The 14,137-nt window shown below is 46.8% G+C and overlaps 1 protein-coding gene across 1 annotated transcript; it reads left to right on the forward strand.

Moving 5' to 3' along the window:
• Positions 1-8,099: 8,099 nt before the first annotated feature.
• On the forward strand, positions 8,100-9,606 carry sox21b (SRY-box transcription factor 21b). Its single transcript, XM_028991861.1, has one exon. The coding sequence runs from the start codon at positions 8,398-8,400 to the stop codon at positions 9,127-9,129; it is 732 nt and encodes a 243-aa protein (XP_028847694.1). The 5' UTR covers positions 8,100-8,397; the 3' UTR covers positions 9,130-9,606.
• The last annotated feature ends 4,531 nt before the right edge of the window (positions 9,607-14,137 follow it).

Raw genomic sequence — 14,137 nt, forward strand, 5'->3', positions numbered from 1 at the left:
TCTGCCTGCCCCCCTCCCCGGCGCATCATTCTACCAACTGGGTTCCCAGAGCTGACCAAGCACCAGCCTCCTCTCCCTGATAAATGGGCCGCTTTGAATTGATGGCAGGCTCAGGGAAGGGGGGGGGGGGAAGGGAGATAATCCTAGATAATGTGGACACAGTTTTCATTTCTTGTCACCCAATTAAACTGCAATTATCCCAAGTGCAAGAGGGGAGAAAAGCGGGAGAATGGGCCGAAGAATGAGAGGCCGTGGCTCCATGGGAGTCTTTCTGTGAGACACATTAGCCCAGATTTCTCTCGATTCTTTTGAAAAGGGACCGTTCCTTGCACTTGGCATTGCACAGCAAGAGGCGGACCAGCTGCATCGAGGGGCTTAGGAAGAGAATGCCACAAGTAGTTGTGCGGGAGGAGGAAGAAGAAGACAAAAAGGGGACCATAACGCATGTAGGTTGTACTTTCACTAAAGCAATATGGCATTTTGGCTGGAGCCTTTTTGTCCAGCTCCATTTAAGCTCCGGTGGCACCGCGGATATTCCGCTTTGTGATGCAAATGCCTGGGGCCAGTCACAAAACTGTTGAAAAAGTGTGTTGAATATGAGTCCATCCTCGGGCCGAGTGATGGGTCAATGTTGGAGCCCCGGAGGGGGGCTACACAGGGGTCCTCTGTCCTGCCTTGAGCCCTGGTGGAAGCTCTGACTCTGTAGTTGTGTCTTTTATTTGATAGAAATAATCGAAAGTACTGTCCTGGACAGAAAATGGGCAGTAAATGAATGTCTTTTGTAATTACAGCTCTGTAATTATCCACGGGGCGATTTATGGATTACCGTATTGATTTGACTTGACCCTCAGCGGGGGGGAGGTTGGGAGCAAATGGCTGCCCTGAGACTGTGGCTCGGCGGACTCCGGCTCTTGGCGTCGGGAGGACGTCCCCCAGGACGGGAAGTGGCCGGGCCTTTGGTGTGGCCTGCAGTTTGGGGTGTTGTTCGGCACGGTTCTCGACTTTTGCCTCACATGAAAAGCGGCCGTGAAGAAAAGGAGCGTTCATAATGACTTCAATATCAGTCACTGAGACCTTTGATGTTGGTCTGTTGTGAAGGACGGTTTTCTTTTTGCAACAAGACTTGCTGTCAAAAATTCCCAACATCACAGAGATCCTTATTTATGCATCATATTAATCAATTATGTGGAATTTATTCACTAAATAAATGCACCATGGTGCATTGATCGCTGATGATATTTGACACTTTTATCTAGACTATCAGCCTTCACTAATTACACAAGCAAAATGGGGTCACAGAGGTCAAACGTGGGACTGGCACCTATGACCTGTGTGGGGTAGCCTTGATGAGCCAGAAAGCATCAAAAGCGAACATCTCTCCCGATTGGTCACCATGACATGATCGTTAGTATTTATTACGCTTTAAGTATTTATTGTGCATGTGCAATGGTGGAGGAAACGCGAAAACCGGTCCGTGGTGCAAAAATGGCGCAAAAACGCTTTTCCCAGTGCCGTGTTCTCTGACCTGTCTCAGTGCGCACTTGATTATGGAGAGGAGCGGATATTAAGTCAAATCCGGATCAATAATTCCCATAACTGTCCTTTGGGCTCGCGGTGAGTAACAGGCTGATGGGGCAACATGTGACGAGCCTGTGGGAGCGGGGACTCTCTGCCGGGCCGTCCATCAAATAATTAGATCCCCCCAGACGCCCTCTGTCAGGGCCCCTCAAAAGGGAGGTGCTGACAAGACAGAGGCCCCGGTATCGATCATGGTGTCAGTGGAGCTTATGCTCGCCATTAACACCACACGCACACACACACACACACACACACACACACACACACACACACACACACACAGTTGACTAGAACACTATTCTGACACTGGAGCAAGTGCTTGAGTCTACTGCAGTTATCCCACTTTGTACCAATACTGTGTGGGGGACCTCACGGCTGCTGTTGTTACTAAGGACCCTTTCATCCATTGAAAAGGCCAGGTCTGACCAAACTGCCCCGATTTAGTGTTTATCTTCCGCACCGAAATTTATGCTTATGGCGGCTCACATCTGAGCATGCACTCAATTAATGGCTGTTCTGTCACACTCGCTCGCTCGCTCTTTTTACGTGAGACGTCGTTGCCATAACAGGGTTACCTTGAGAGATCCAACATTCAGCTGCAACAATAAGCCATCTGCAGGAACACTGAAAAGGGGGCAGTTCTCACTCTCCCTCTTTCAATGACACGGTTATTATCCTGGTCACTTAATCTCCTCAAATAAGATTGATTTCCCTTTTGAAGCGCCGTTGGAGTGCTTCTGGTGGGAGGCAACTAGGCCATGGGAACTTTGCTCCAAGTTCCAGGGCATCTAACCAGGTTTCCTATTCAGATGGAGGCCACATTCATGTCCCTGGTCCCACTGGCATTGTGAGGAATGTCACTGCACAGGTTGAAGGTCCTCAAAGACAGGTCTACAATTAGAGAAATTAAACGTGTTTGTTGGCAGTGGCTTAGGTTTTTAAGACTCGTAATTACACAGTGGACAAAGTAAAAAAGCCATGTAATGTCTGAAAAAATCCAGCACCTCAAAACCAAAGTGTCCAAGTCCAAAAAATGTCTTCATTCACACAGTCGGTTTTAACCTTTTTAATCCAAGTCTGAAAACAATTCCATGAAATTCAGTTTTTTTTTTATTTTCGAACTCATATTGTGGTTCTTATTATCCAGCCACTGACTTCGACAGCAAGATGTGGCGAAATCGTTGCAAAAAAATGTTCATCTTTTGCGCCGGTGCACATGTTGCCACGACCCCTGAGGCTGGTCTTATACACTCTTTCTGAAGGTTTTATTTGCTTTCTGGATGTTCTGTTAAAGTTTTAAGAGGCTTTGCACAGACTAGCTTTGGCGTAACAAAGCCCGCCGCTGTCACAGACTCTCTTTCTCCCAGGTAGAGGTCATGTTATAAATTTAATAAGAGTCAAAAATGTGAAAAGCCCCCTTTTTACCCACCGCTTTCAACCTTTGAAAGAGGGGGGATGCAACAAGTTCTCTCCCCGTGTGCCTTTGAATGAGAATGGGCTGTCGCAGATGAACAAGCAGCTTTTTGCCGCTGGAAGGACGAGGACACAACATGAAAGGCCTAATGGTGTGTCAGGGCGATGCTGCAGGTTCAAGGAGATTGGATCACTTTTTGTGTGCCAAACGGCTTCAATTCTGTATTCACAATGAAGGGGAGAGTGCAACAGACAAGTGTGTGTGTCTGTGTGTGTGTGTGTGTGTGAGGGGGAGAGAGGGCAAGAGTGGCCTTTGTGGTGTTGGGGAACAGGGTGGACGGATGAATAAAAAAAAAAAAAGAGAGAGAGAGAGAGAGAGAAAATAGCCGGGGTGCATCAGTTTTACCCGATAGCAACCCCCGGCGATGAATGTAGGGGTTGAAATGAGCCACGAGCCCCCCGCCCCGCCCCGCCCCGCCCCCCTGCATGCCTCCCTTCTGTCAGTGTGATGAGACAGCGAGACCTGGCGCGATGAAACCGATAGAGAGCCGTGCTATCAGGTGGCAGGCTGGGTAATTACAACACTCTATTCGGGCCGCGCCGCGATGCTGGCCCGATAAGCCGGGATAATGAAGAGGAAGGAGGCGTGATGATGATAATGCCGCTCTGGTTTAAATGCCGGCAAAAAAAAAATACAAATATAAAAAGTCATCCCGGCGCCTCCGGGGCATAAGACGCCAGTGTTCAGAACCGAGCTGGGGGGGGAAATGCCAGCGTCTACGGGGGCACGGCGCGGGCCCCCCGGCGGAGAATTTGATTTGACAAAATGGCTCTGAAGACGGTTCCGTAATGATCCAGATCGCCGCTTCTGAGCTTGCCTCGAGGTGCCGAGATACCGGCTTGATTGAATAAATAAACGCCCCCGCCGCACCGGCCCTTATCATCCGCCGCACCGCTGTCCTCTCCTCTACCGTCTCCCGTCTCCCCCCTAGAACGTTCCGTGGAAGAAAGAAGAACCTTCGGTCGGCCATCACAGCTTGTTCTGGGGTGTCCAGGGGAAAAAGGGGGTTCATCCACGATGCTTGAAACAGCGACACACGTTCACACAACACTCAGGTCAAAGGTCAAATGATTATTAATAGCATATTGGGATGGGGCGTGGGAGGGATAAATTGGCTGGATGCGAGTGCGAGGTGGCTGGGAGCGGCGGGACCCCACCGGCGGGAGTCCAAAATCCCGGCTGGAGAATAATTGGCGAATCCCCGAAGAGGAGCCCCGAAACCGGGACTCGAACGCATGGAAGGGGACATTTATGAATTTATGGATGCCTCTCTTTTATGAACGCACTTGTCTCGAGAGCCTGTAAATCGGGATTCTGCCGAGGGGAAAAGGCCGCCCATTTCTTTACGATTCAATGAAGGCGGTAAAAAAATGGATATCCCAAAACGTTCAGCACTCCTATTGGCCTTGGTTTGTAGACAAAATCAAACTGTGTATTCTGCTTCTTTTGTTTTAATTATGCATTTTTATTAATATTAACTAAAGTCATTGTTATTCATTTATCTGTAGTTTCAACAAAACAAAACAAAAAAACCACCACGAACAGCTTTTAATAGCAGTTGCTTGGATTTTTTTGTTGTACGGGACAATTAGCAGCATCTCACGAGCTGACTTTGTATTTAGAGAAGATAGATGAGCAGCGTGGTATTTACTGGGCGCCAAATTGACTTTCAATACCGCCTGGTTTTGGTGGAGCTCGCTGTTTAATTAGATTACGTTCGGGGCAGAGGAGCCTGCAGATCTGTGGCTTCCACAATATGAGTTTGTTCATTACAAGTGTGTGTGTGTGTGTGTGTGTGTGTGTGTGTATGTGTGTGTGTGTGTGTATAGGTGTCCTTACTGTTGGATTTAGAGAGTAATTTCTCTGTTGTTCTGCTTTTGACGGGCCCGTATCCTGCCTCTCTACTAGATCCCCAGACTCTTGGTGAATACACGGCTAGCCATACCAGCGATTAACCTTCTGGATGTGTTTATACAGCACTGTGCAAAAGTCTTAGGCTGTAGTGAAACTGATGAAAGGTTCAACTTCCCAAGTCTGAAATTGTTCAGGATGGGATCTGTGTGTAAAGCACACAAATAATAATGATAGAAAAGTGAAAGACGCAGTAATGTTGATATGTAGAGATGTGTTGGAAGAACTGGGTGTCGGTCTCTCCCGACTCCGTAAACCAAGCAAACGTCAACAGACAGAGACATCATGTCATTGTTTCATGAAAATAAAAAAATCCTGCAGTTATCACTCTAGGGAAATCGATATTTTTATTCTTGTGTCACATTAGTTATTTGCATCTTAGGTGAACCTTTATTTTTCATGGTCTGTACTGGTGCCTAAGACTTTTGCACAGCAAGGAACACAATTGGTTCCCCCTCCCACTGGGATCCCAACCCCGGGATGAAAGCAAACTTTGGGTTAGAAGTTCGGAGGGTGGCATGTCAGCCAGGAGTCACCGGGGAAACGTCCACTTCCGGACTGGTTATTGCTGGAAATCATTACAATATTCATAACAATAACTGTAGATAAATGTTGTCTATTTGTAATATTCTCAGGGAAGAAAATGTCTTATTCGGAGGGTGTGACGGTTTTATTTTCCACCAAACTGCTTCTGTTATTAAAAGCTTTGACTATATGGCATGATGATGATGATGATGATGATGATGATGACGATGATGATTTTATCCGTCTGCAGACCGCGCTCGCTTCATTCTCACACTCCATCAGCGCCGCCCTCCCCTCCGTCCCTCCGCTCTGAATAATTCAGCGGCGACGCTCGCGCGCCCGCGCGGACCGCGCCTTCCTCGCGGCGGAAAGCGGCCGGAGCGGGAGCGCGCGTGCTCGCGCCCGCCAATTACAGGCGTCTCCGTTCCGCGCGGCCCTCCTCAAACCCTCCGAGCGGCGAGGTTAAACCGGGTGATGGCGTGTCACCTTACACACACACACACACACACACACACACACTCGGAAAGACAAGCACGTGTCACTCAGATTTAAACCTGAAATTTGCCCGAGTTGAGTTAAAGTTGCTGAAATAAAAAAGCAGAATATTCGAACGGACATGTATACATGCACGTGCACGTGGCTTCGAATTGTCTACATTTTCTAATTTATGCGCAAATTCGCAACTTGTGTGTGTGTCATGAAATCTCCTTAAAATCGTTCTTTCCTTTCAAAACATTACTATTTACATTTCAGGCGTGGTATTTGCGAACTCCAATATCCAATATCTTTAACGTGGAAACGATATTGTTTTAGAGTCACTGCCACTGTCACCCTGTCATCGCCGTGTCGCCGTCACCTTCTCCGCGGGTCTCCGCTGACAATGACGGCCGTAATTAACTGTAAGAATCCGTGTGAATAAAAGAAGGGTGTGTGTGTGTGTGTGTGTGTGTGTGTGTGAGGGGGGGGGGGGTAACCTTACCGCCGCATGGCCCCCCCATCCGTCATTCACCGCCAGGATAACTTTCCGCGCGACAATAGTCCTTATAAATAAACCACGCGTCTTTATTATCGCGGAGGATTTTTTTGTCCTCTTCTGAATGAACTGTTATCAATCATTATTCCACAGTGACTCCTGATGAGTTTTTTTTTAAAGAAGACAACGCTTCAAGAAGCTCTGAATATAATAATACAAATAACTGCAATAACTAGACGCTTTCTAAATGTCTGAATGACTGTATTAATTTGATCTCATTGCCATTATTATTCACGTTCCCTATTAGAGTGATGGATTTCTCATTGACATTTTTTTCAGATAAATATGAAATATTTCTGTGATTATTTCCTGTCGAAGGTGCGGGACGGAGCCGCGTGGGGCAGATAACGGGAACGGACCCTCCCTCGTGTCGGGGGCACAACTCCTTCTGAAGTGCAATTCATCCCTCTCGGTTGCGATTAAAAGAAATACGGCTGAAGTGACGTGGTGCGTGCGTGTGTGTGTGTGTGTGTGTGTGTGTGTTTGTGTCTGTGGTTATGGGGGTGTTGCCAATCGCAACGTGTTAGTCGTCTAAAAAAAAGTGACCCCAGTTTCTCTTTCTCTCCACGTTTTCCCTATTTACTCTCAGGGCAAATGACTAACTTTAAAAGTTATTACGCACCTCCATACGAAAAAAATGCATAGGAATAATTATCGCATATCGAATTTTACACAATCATCCGCAGAGCTGTCGCGTCAGATATTTTACAACCTCATTTATTCATTTAGGTTTTCGTAAGAATTGAGAATTTTTTGCAACTAGAATAAAAACAAGTAAAACGTTTAATGAAAATTGCATTATTATTATTATTTTTTATCATTATTTTTACAATTTAATTTATTCGGTTTTTTTTTTTAAGAATGTAAACTACATTAAAACTATTTGGCCGTTTAGGCCGAAACGACCCAATATTTACGACTGAAAGTAGATTTAAAAATAAAGCATTAAAAAATGAACAAGACCCGATTCGGGACGATCGGACCACTTGCTCGCCACGTGACGGGGAGTCGGACACAGTTCGGCGGCCTCGCGGCTCCCGCCAAGATGGGCTGTGTTGCCAGATCACGAGAGAAACGGCGCCCCCGGTTCTTCAGAAAGCAGGTAAACCTGCACGACCAAAAAAAACAAGTTTCTCTTATATCTTATCGGGTTGTCAGCAGAACGTGACCCTTCGAGGTGCTTATATCCACGTATTTAATCTCCCCCTTGGTCTTCAAACCGGGTTTACATGTCCACTGCATGCAGGAGGGACATTTTTAAAAGATCGCTCCTCGGATCTGAAATTTGACGTATTGTGTCTTTGCGCATTTCTGTGCATGCATTAAACAGAGAAGTGTCAACAGCTTAATTATTATTTTATTTTTAATTAATAAACTATTATTCTACCCAAAAACTATTATTTAACCACCACAGCCACTTTATCTGACTTTCATTGTCGGTATTCAGAAAGGAAGGGGACAAATGAAAACGAGCGGATCTGGCAACGCGGCGCCACACTGCGCATGCGCGCCGGCGGTCTCGCCTCTCACCGCTACCTGCCAGTGAGCGTGCGCGCTCCGTATTTCACGCCGGACCGCGGTGAGAGCAGGCCGCCGTCCGCAGACCGAGACAACTTTTCTCCACTTTTCACCCCCGACAGCGGCCGGATATTCAACATGCGTCAGAAAACGTAACTTTTTTTTAGTTTTTTTTTGGGCCGAAAGCTGGTGACCCGCCTGGTTTATTATTATTATTTTTTTAATGCGCAATAAAGGATAAATGAGAGCGACTCTCCCGCGGGATGCAGTAAGTGAAGATCCGCCCGTTCCACACCCGAGCGACATGCGCCACGCCCGCTGACCCGCGTCGCCACACCAGAGCCCGGCAGCGGCGCCCATGTCCAAGCCCATGGATCACGTCAAGCGCCCGATGAACGCCTTCATGGTGTGGTCCAGGGCGCAGCGGCGCAAGATGGCCCAGGAGAACCCCAAGATGCACAACTCCGAGATCAGCAAGCGCCTGGGCGCCGAGTGGAAGCTCCTCACCGAGTCCGAGAAGCGGCCCTTCATCGACGAGGCCAAGCGGCTGCGCGCCATGCACATGAAGGAGCACCCCGACTACAAGTACCGGCCGCGCCGCAAGCCCAAGACCCTGATGAAGAAGGAGAAGTTCGCCTTCCCGGTGCCCTACAACCTCGGGGAGCACGACGCGCTGAAGGTGGGCGGCCTGGCCGGCGGAGGGGGGCTCCCCGAGTCCCTGCTCGGGAACCCCGACAAGGCGGCGGCGGCGGCGGCGGCCGCGGCGGCCCGGGTCTTCTTCAACCCCGCCGTGTCCGCCGGCCCCTACTCCTTCTTCGACCTGGGCTCCAAGATGTCGGACGTCTCGCCGCCGGCCTTCCCGTACGCGTCGCCGCTCGCCTACCCGGGCGCCGCCGCCGCCTTCCCCGGCGCGGCCGCGCCCACCCACACGCACTCGCACCCGTCCCCGGGCAACCCGGGCTACGTCATCCCGTGCAACTGCACGGCGTGGCCCTCGGCGGGACTGCAGCCCCCGCTGGCGTACATTCTGCTGCCCGGGATGGGCAAGCCGCAGCTGGAACCTTACCCGGCCTACGCCGCCGCGTTATGACGCGCCACGGGGCCGGGTGCCACGCGTGTATGTATGTTCGAGTAGCGTCCCGCCGAACCGAACTTGACGTCCACGATGCCGACTTTAAACGTGTAACCGAGTGTTTATAAAAAAAAAAAAAAGAAACGATCGTCTAATTATTACTTTCATCTTTTGATCATTTTCACCCCCCCCCAACACAGACAATCCGCGTCGACACAGATAAACGTGTAAATATGAAATGAAACGGGGGGAAAAGTTTTATTTGATCGCATTCTAGTGTTATAGGACTTCTGCTGTACATTTTTCAGTTTTTTTTTTATTATAAATATAAATAGATGTATGTGATATTTATTGTTTAGTGAACGCATTACACCCTGTTTTGCACAACAGAGATGAAGATAACGATGATGATGCTGACGATGATGCTGATCATCATCATCGCGAGATGTAATTTATTCCGTCGGGACAGTTAATAAAACAGGTCTATACACCGAACCTCTTCGAACTGCTCAGTTGGCGTGAAGGTGGAGGTTTTGTATGGTGGTGTGTGCGTTATTATTATTTTTTTTGTTGCATTTACGATCAGAACCTTTTAAACGGGACGAGAAGCAGGGGGAGCAGGAGAGAAGTTCGCTGTAGGGTTGCGGGTCCAGGTGAAGTGTAAGGTATCCTCCTCCAAAGAGCGCCTTTGTTCCGGGAAGCCAAAGCAGCGCATTGTAATCAGGAGCCAGAAAGCCCCGATTTATCACAACTTTAATCGTGAATAGGAAGGGAGATAAAAAAAAAACGAGTAGTGTGTGTGTGTGTGTGTGTGTGTGTGTCTCCTCTTTTTAAGGCCCCGTGAGCAGTGGAAAGGAACCTTTTAGGCCGCGTCGAACAGGCGCTTCTTTGAGCTTCTTGAAGCCCTGATCTAATTGTGTCGACCTGTTCTCACAGCACGGCGGTGTGTGTGTGTGTGAGTGTGTGTGCGTGTGAGACTTCAGCTTTTGCCGACCCAGAAATCGTATTTGAAATAGTTAAATATCGTGGAAAAATCTAAATTCAAAGAGCAACATCTCTTGCGTTTGATTACTAAATTTATTAGGGTTTAGTTCCATCTTCTTCCGTAATTGTATTTACATATTTATTTATTACCCTGGGTCCCCACGAAGACATGACACCAAACTCGTGTGTGCTTCTGACTTTTATTTATTTATTATTATTATTATTTTTTTAAAATTCAATCCAGTGTTTTGGAAAAAGGAAGAAAAAAAAAGCCACACCCCTCTTAGATTACGTTAAGAAGTTAATTCATACGGATCACAGCGATTATGCAAAACTAATTTGGACTGTCCAGGGATAATTATCTCCGACACGGTTAATTGAACCCTTTCACCGGCCCGTATCCTGCGCTGTAGCCTCTCTCCGTGGAGCCTCCGGTTTCTTCTCGGGAACACCTCGCAAACTCCTTACACCTGTCAAAATTCAGGGTGACCGCTAAAGAGAAGGCGCTGTCTCCCCGTGACTTTTATTACGGCGAGGCCTTAACATATTTGGCTTTTGTGTTGTGGTGACGAAGAAGAAGGAGAAGAGACGGTGCTTTTCTTTGCTTTTCTTAGCCTTTGTATCGCCATTTCGGCCCCGGGTTTGAAAGCCCAACACCTCACTGACTTAAAAAAATCCCCAAAAAAGGTCGTCAGGTCCACAAAGGAGCGCACATTACCAGCTCAGCGAGCATTTCCCCCTCGTTCTCCGTCCTTTTATCGCATTTTACCCGAGGAGAGGGGAAGAGATCCTAAAAGAACTTTCTTCCCCTCCTCCCTCCACTCGGGGCATTTAGACGGTCGAGGAGGTTTTGTCCGGGAACAAAACGCGGGCTGGGAGTTTTTTTTTGTGCGAGCGTTGTTTGTTGAAGTGGAGCTCGGCGAAAAGCGTCTGCTTTCCCTCATTGTGATGAAAGCAATCAGTGGTATTTGGAAAACTGTTAGCATTGTGCACTTCTTCTGTGTCCATTGTGGAGGATTTCTTTTCACAGGGCCCCGCTTTTTTTTTTTCTCTCTCCCCGGCCGATCCAGCTGGCCGGAGTGAATAGCTCTGCAATGTGTACACGCTTTGTCCCTCCGAGCCCTTCAAGTAGCCCACACTGAATGGAGTGAGTTGACACTGCATGACAGTGAAACAACATAATAAAAAATACATGAGCGCGTGAATAGGAGCAGGCGCATAAATAAATAAAATGGGTGACCAAAACTGGATAAACTGAATGACAAAACGGTGAAAGGGGAACAAAAAGATATTTAACACGCTAGATTAGCATTCGAATGCAATCTACAAGGCAGAACAATTGATGAATGGGTTTACCGGCCAAGAAAGAAATGGACTAAATGCCTTTTGAATAGATATGCTTTATTCCCTGTGCAGAAAGGGGCTCGGTGGGAAAAAGGTGGAGATGCAACTATGCAAATATGTGAAAAGTTCTTTTTTTTTTTTTTTTTTAGTTTTATTACTGAGGTGTGATGTCATGAAACTGCAGACACATAACAAAAAGGTCAAACCCTATATATATATAGAGAGAGAGGGACAGAGAGAGGTGTTGTGTGAGGGTCGTTCCTTGAAACTTCTTATTTGTAACTGGTCTGGAAGCCAGACTGGTGTCCACACCGGTGGTCTCCATGCGGGTGAGGTTCTCTCCGGCCCACCAGTGGAGGTAAATCAGAAACGCTGTCGCCACCCACCATGCAGCTTCAGACGTCTCAGCCTTTGTGAGCTCAGTGTATAAGGTACCTTCGGACAGAAGTGTTTCCCCTGTGTGTGTGTGTGTGTGTGTGTGTGTGTGTGTTCTCAAGAGATTCAGGAAAAAGTTATTAAATGAAAATGACTTATGTAAATACAGGGTTGAGTACAGAAACCTAGTTTTTTTCTACGTTGCTGTACTAAAAACGTAACGTAGTGTAGTAGTTAAGGTAGTAGATACACGTAGTGTGGTAGTTAAGGTTAGCGGGGTGTTTGACCATGTAGGGGCGACCTGTCTGACTTCCAGTTACGGGACCTCTCAGCCAATCAGTGCCCTTCATTAGCTGATACCCCGCAATGGTGAATTAGCCCAGGAAAAAGGGGACATACTACATGGATGTACAGATGGATGTTTATTCCTCTTTAACGTTACACTTGGGTACAAAATTGCATTTAATGTCAACTAATAAAATAAACTACGATAAAAAAAATGACAGTTCATTTTGTCACTGGACAATATCAAATAAAAATAAAAAATATAAAAAAAAGTTTTTTTTCAGCAACAAATGAACGTTGCAGATTGCTTTTACTGCAGAAGGAACGGAGAAGGGAATAAATGCGAAGTTATGTGTAGGCGCCGGGATAAAGTCAAACTCGACGTCGGTTTGTGACACAGTTGAGACGGATCAAACCTGTCCAGCCAGACACCGCGACGTGTCACACTTGTGGCATTTTGGTAAGAGAGGTCACCCACGACGGCATCACCTCCACATCACGGCGTGCACGCAGGACAGCACTTGAATGAATGGAGCCTGGATGGACGCTGACAGGAGCATCTCCACTCTCAGCTCGCCGGCCCAATCAGCGGCTGAGAAATTTCCAGTGCAAATTAGCTTAGTTTCAGCCTCTTTTCACACATCTTACACTTACATAATACAATTTCGATTTTTAATACACGTTTTCCCTCATGGCCATAAAAATAACATCAAACAGGAAGACGACCCACCACCAAATCCTTTATTCTACTGACGTTGGCTCGTCCATTTATTTTAGTTCTAATTATCCCACAGCAATGACCAGTAATGGGAGTCCAGTAGAAGACAAATTTCCTTTATTTGAGCCTTTTCGGCCGCATTCCACCACATTGGGCGATATAAATCTACTCAAAAATCGACAGTAGCTGAGAATCAGTCTGTTTCGTATTCCACAATATTACATATTCCAACCCTGATGCCGTCATTCTACCAGAAATATGCTTACAAAGGGTCAAATCAAGATATATATTTCAATCTTCCAGAACTGTAAATAAGCGGATTCGGGAATTAAAAAGGAAAACCATTTACATATGTACATTATATATATTCTGAAAAGGAATCTCAATAGAATCAGTTGACATTACGCTGGTACTTTAGTCCAAGCTCGGAACACTGATTTATATTGACGTCTGAATTCGATTTCGCCGGGAACTCGAAGTTCTCTATTGTGCGTCTTTTGATGTAGAAGTTGCCGGCAAGTTGGAGTAGGTGGGTGTTGTTATCAGGTGTCAGATTCTGGATGGGAAAAGAAGATCTTTTGCAGAAGTGGGTTCCTCCGTTCAGAAACCTCAAAGAGTTCAGCAGCTCATTTTAGGCAAATCAAAGTGTGAAAAGTCTCTCCTCAAGCAATCGCTCCATCATAAGGTTGTGTCAAGAATGTTTATGGAGGCAATGGACTGTATTACCTGTAATCTCCAGTGAAGGACCTGCTACATTTCTTACCTCTGTACGCTCCCAGGAGGGGGAAAATGCCGAAATTATCTCGCATTGCACCTTTTCCACAACACCTCGACGTGTCAAATCAAAGCTTCGGAATCATACATGTCACTGTGCCCAAGGTCACTTGCCGAAATGAGAAGTCTATATATACGCGCTCACATAAACAGCCCACGTCCTCTGAAGTCTGCCTCTCCACTTTCAAGAGTGGCGAAGTTTTGCGTGAAGGGTGCAGCACATAATGCAGTGGATACACAGAGACGGCCCTCGGGAGATCAGGGATCATATGCCAAAATTATGGAGAGAAGCAAAAAAAAAAAAAAAAGTCAAATGGCAGTCCAGCAGTGCAAAGCTGCCAAAAAACGAGTCCAGCATTCAGCATTCAGAGTTCGGGATGTGAGATAGATTTGGTGCGTTGCTCTGTTACAGCATCGGATGAACTTTAACATTGCAGCATTGTTTCAAAAGAGTCCTGTTTCTGAAGTCTTTTTTTAAAATCATAAAATACTTCAAAACAGTCACTTTTAAGCAGGTAAGTATCTGTAAAATGATTACATAAGGGT

This window comes from Denticeps clupeoides, chromosome 9 (genome assembly GCF_900700375.1).
Source record: "Denticeps clupeoides chromosome 9, fDenClu1.1, whole genome shotgun sequence".
NCBI classification, from domain to species: domain Eukaryota; kingdom Metazoa; phylum Chordata; class Actinopteri; order Clupeiformes; family Denticipitidae; genus Denticeps; species Denticeps clupeoides.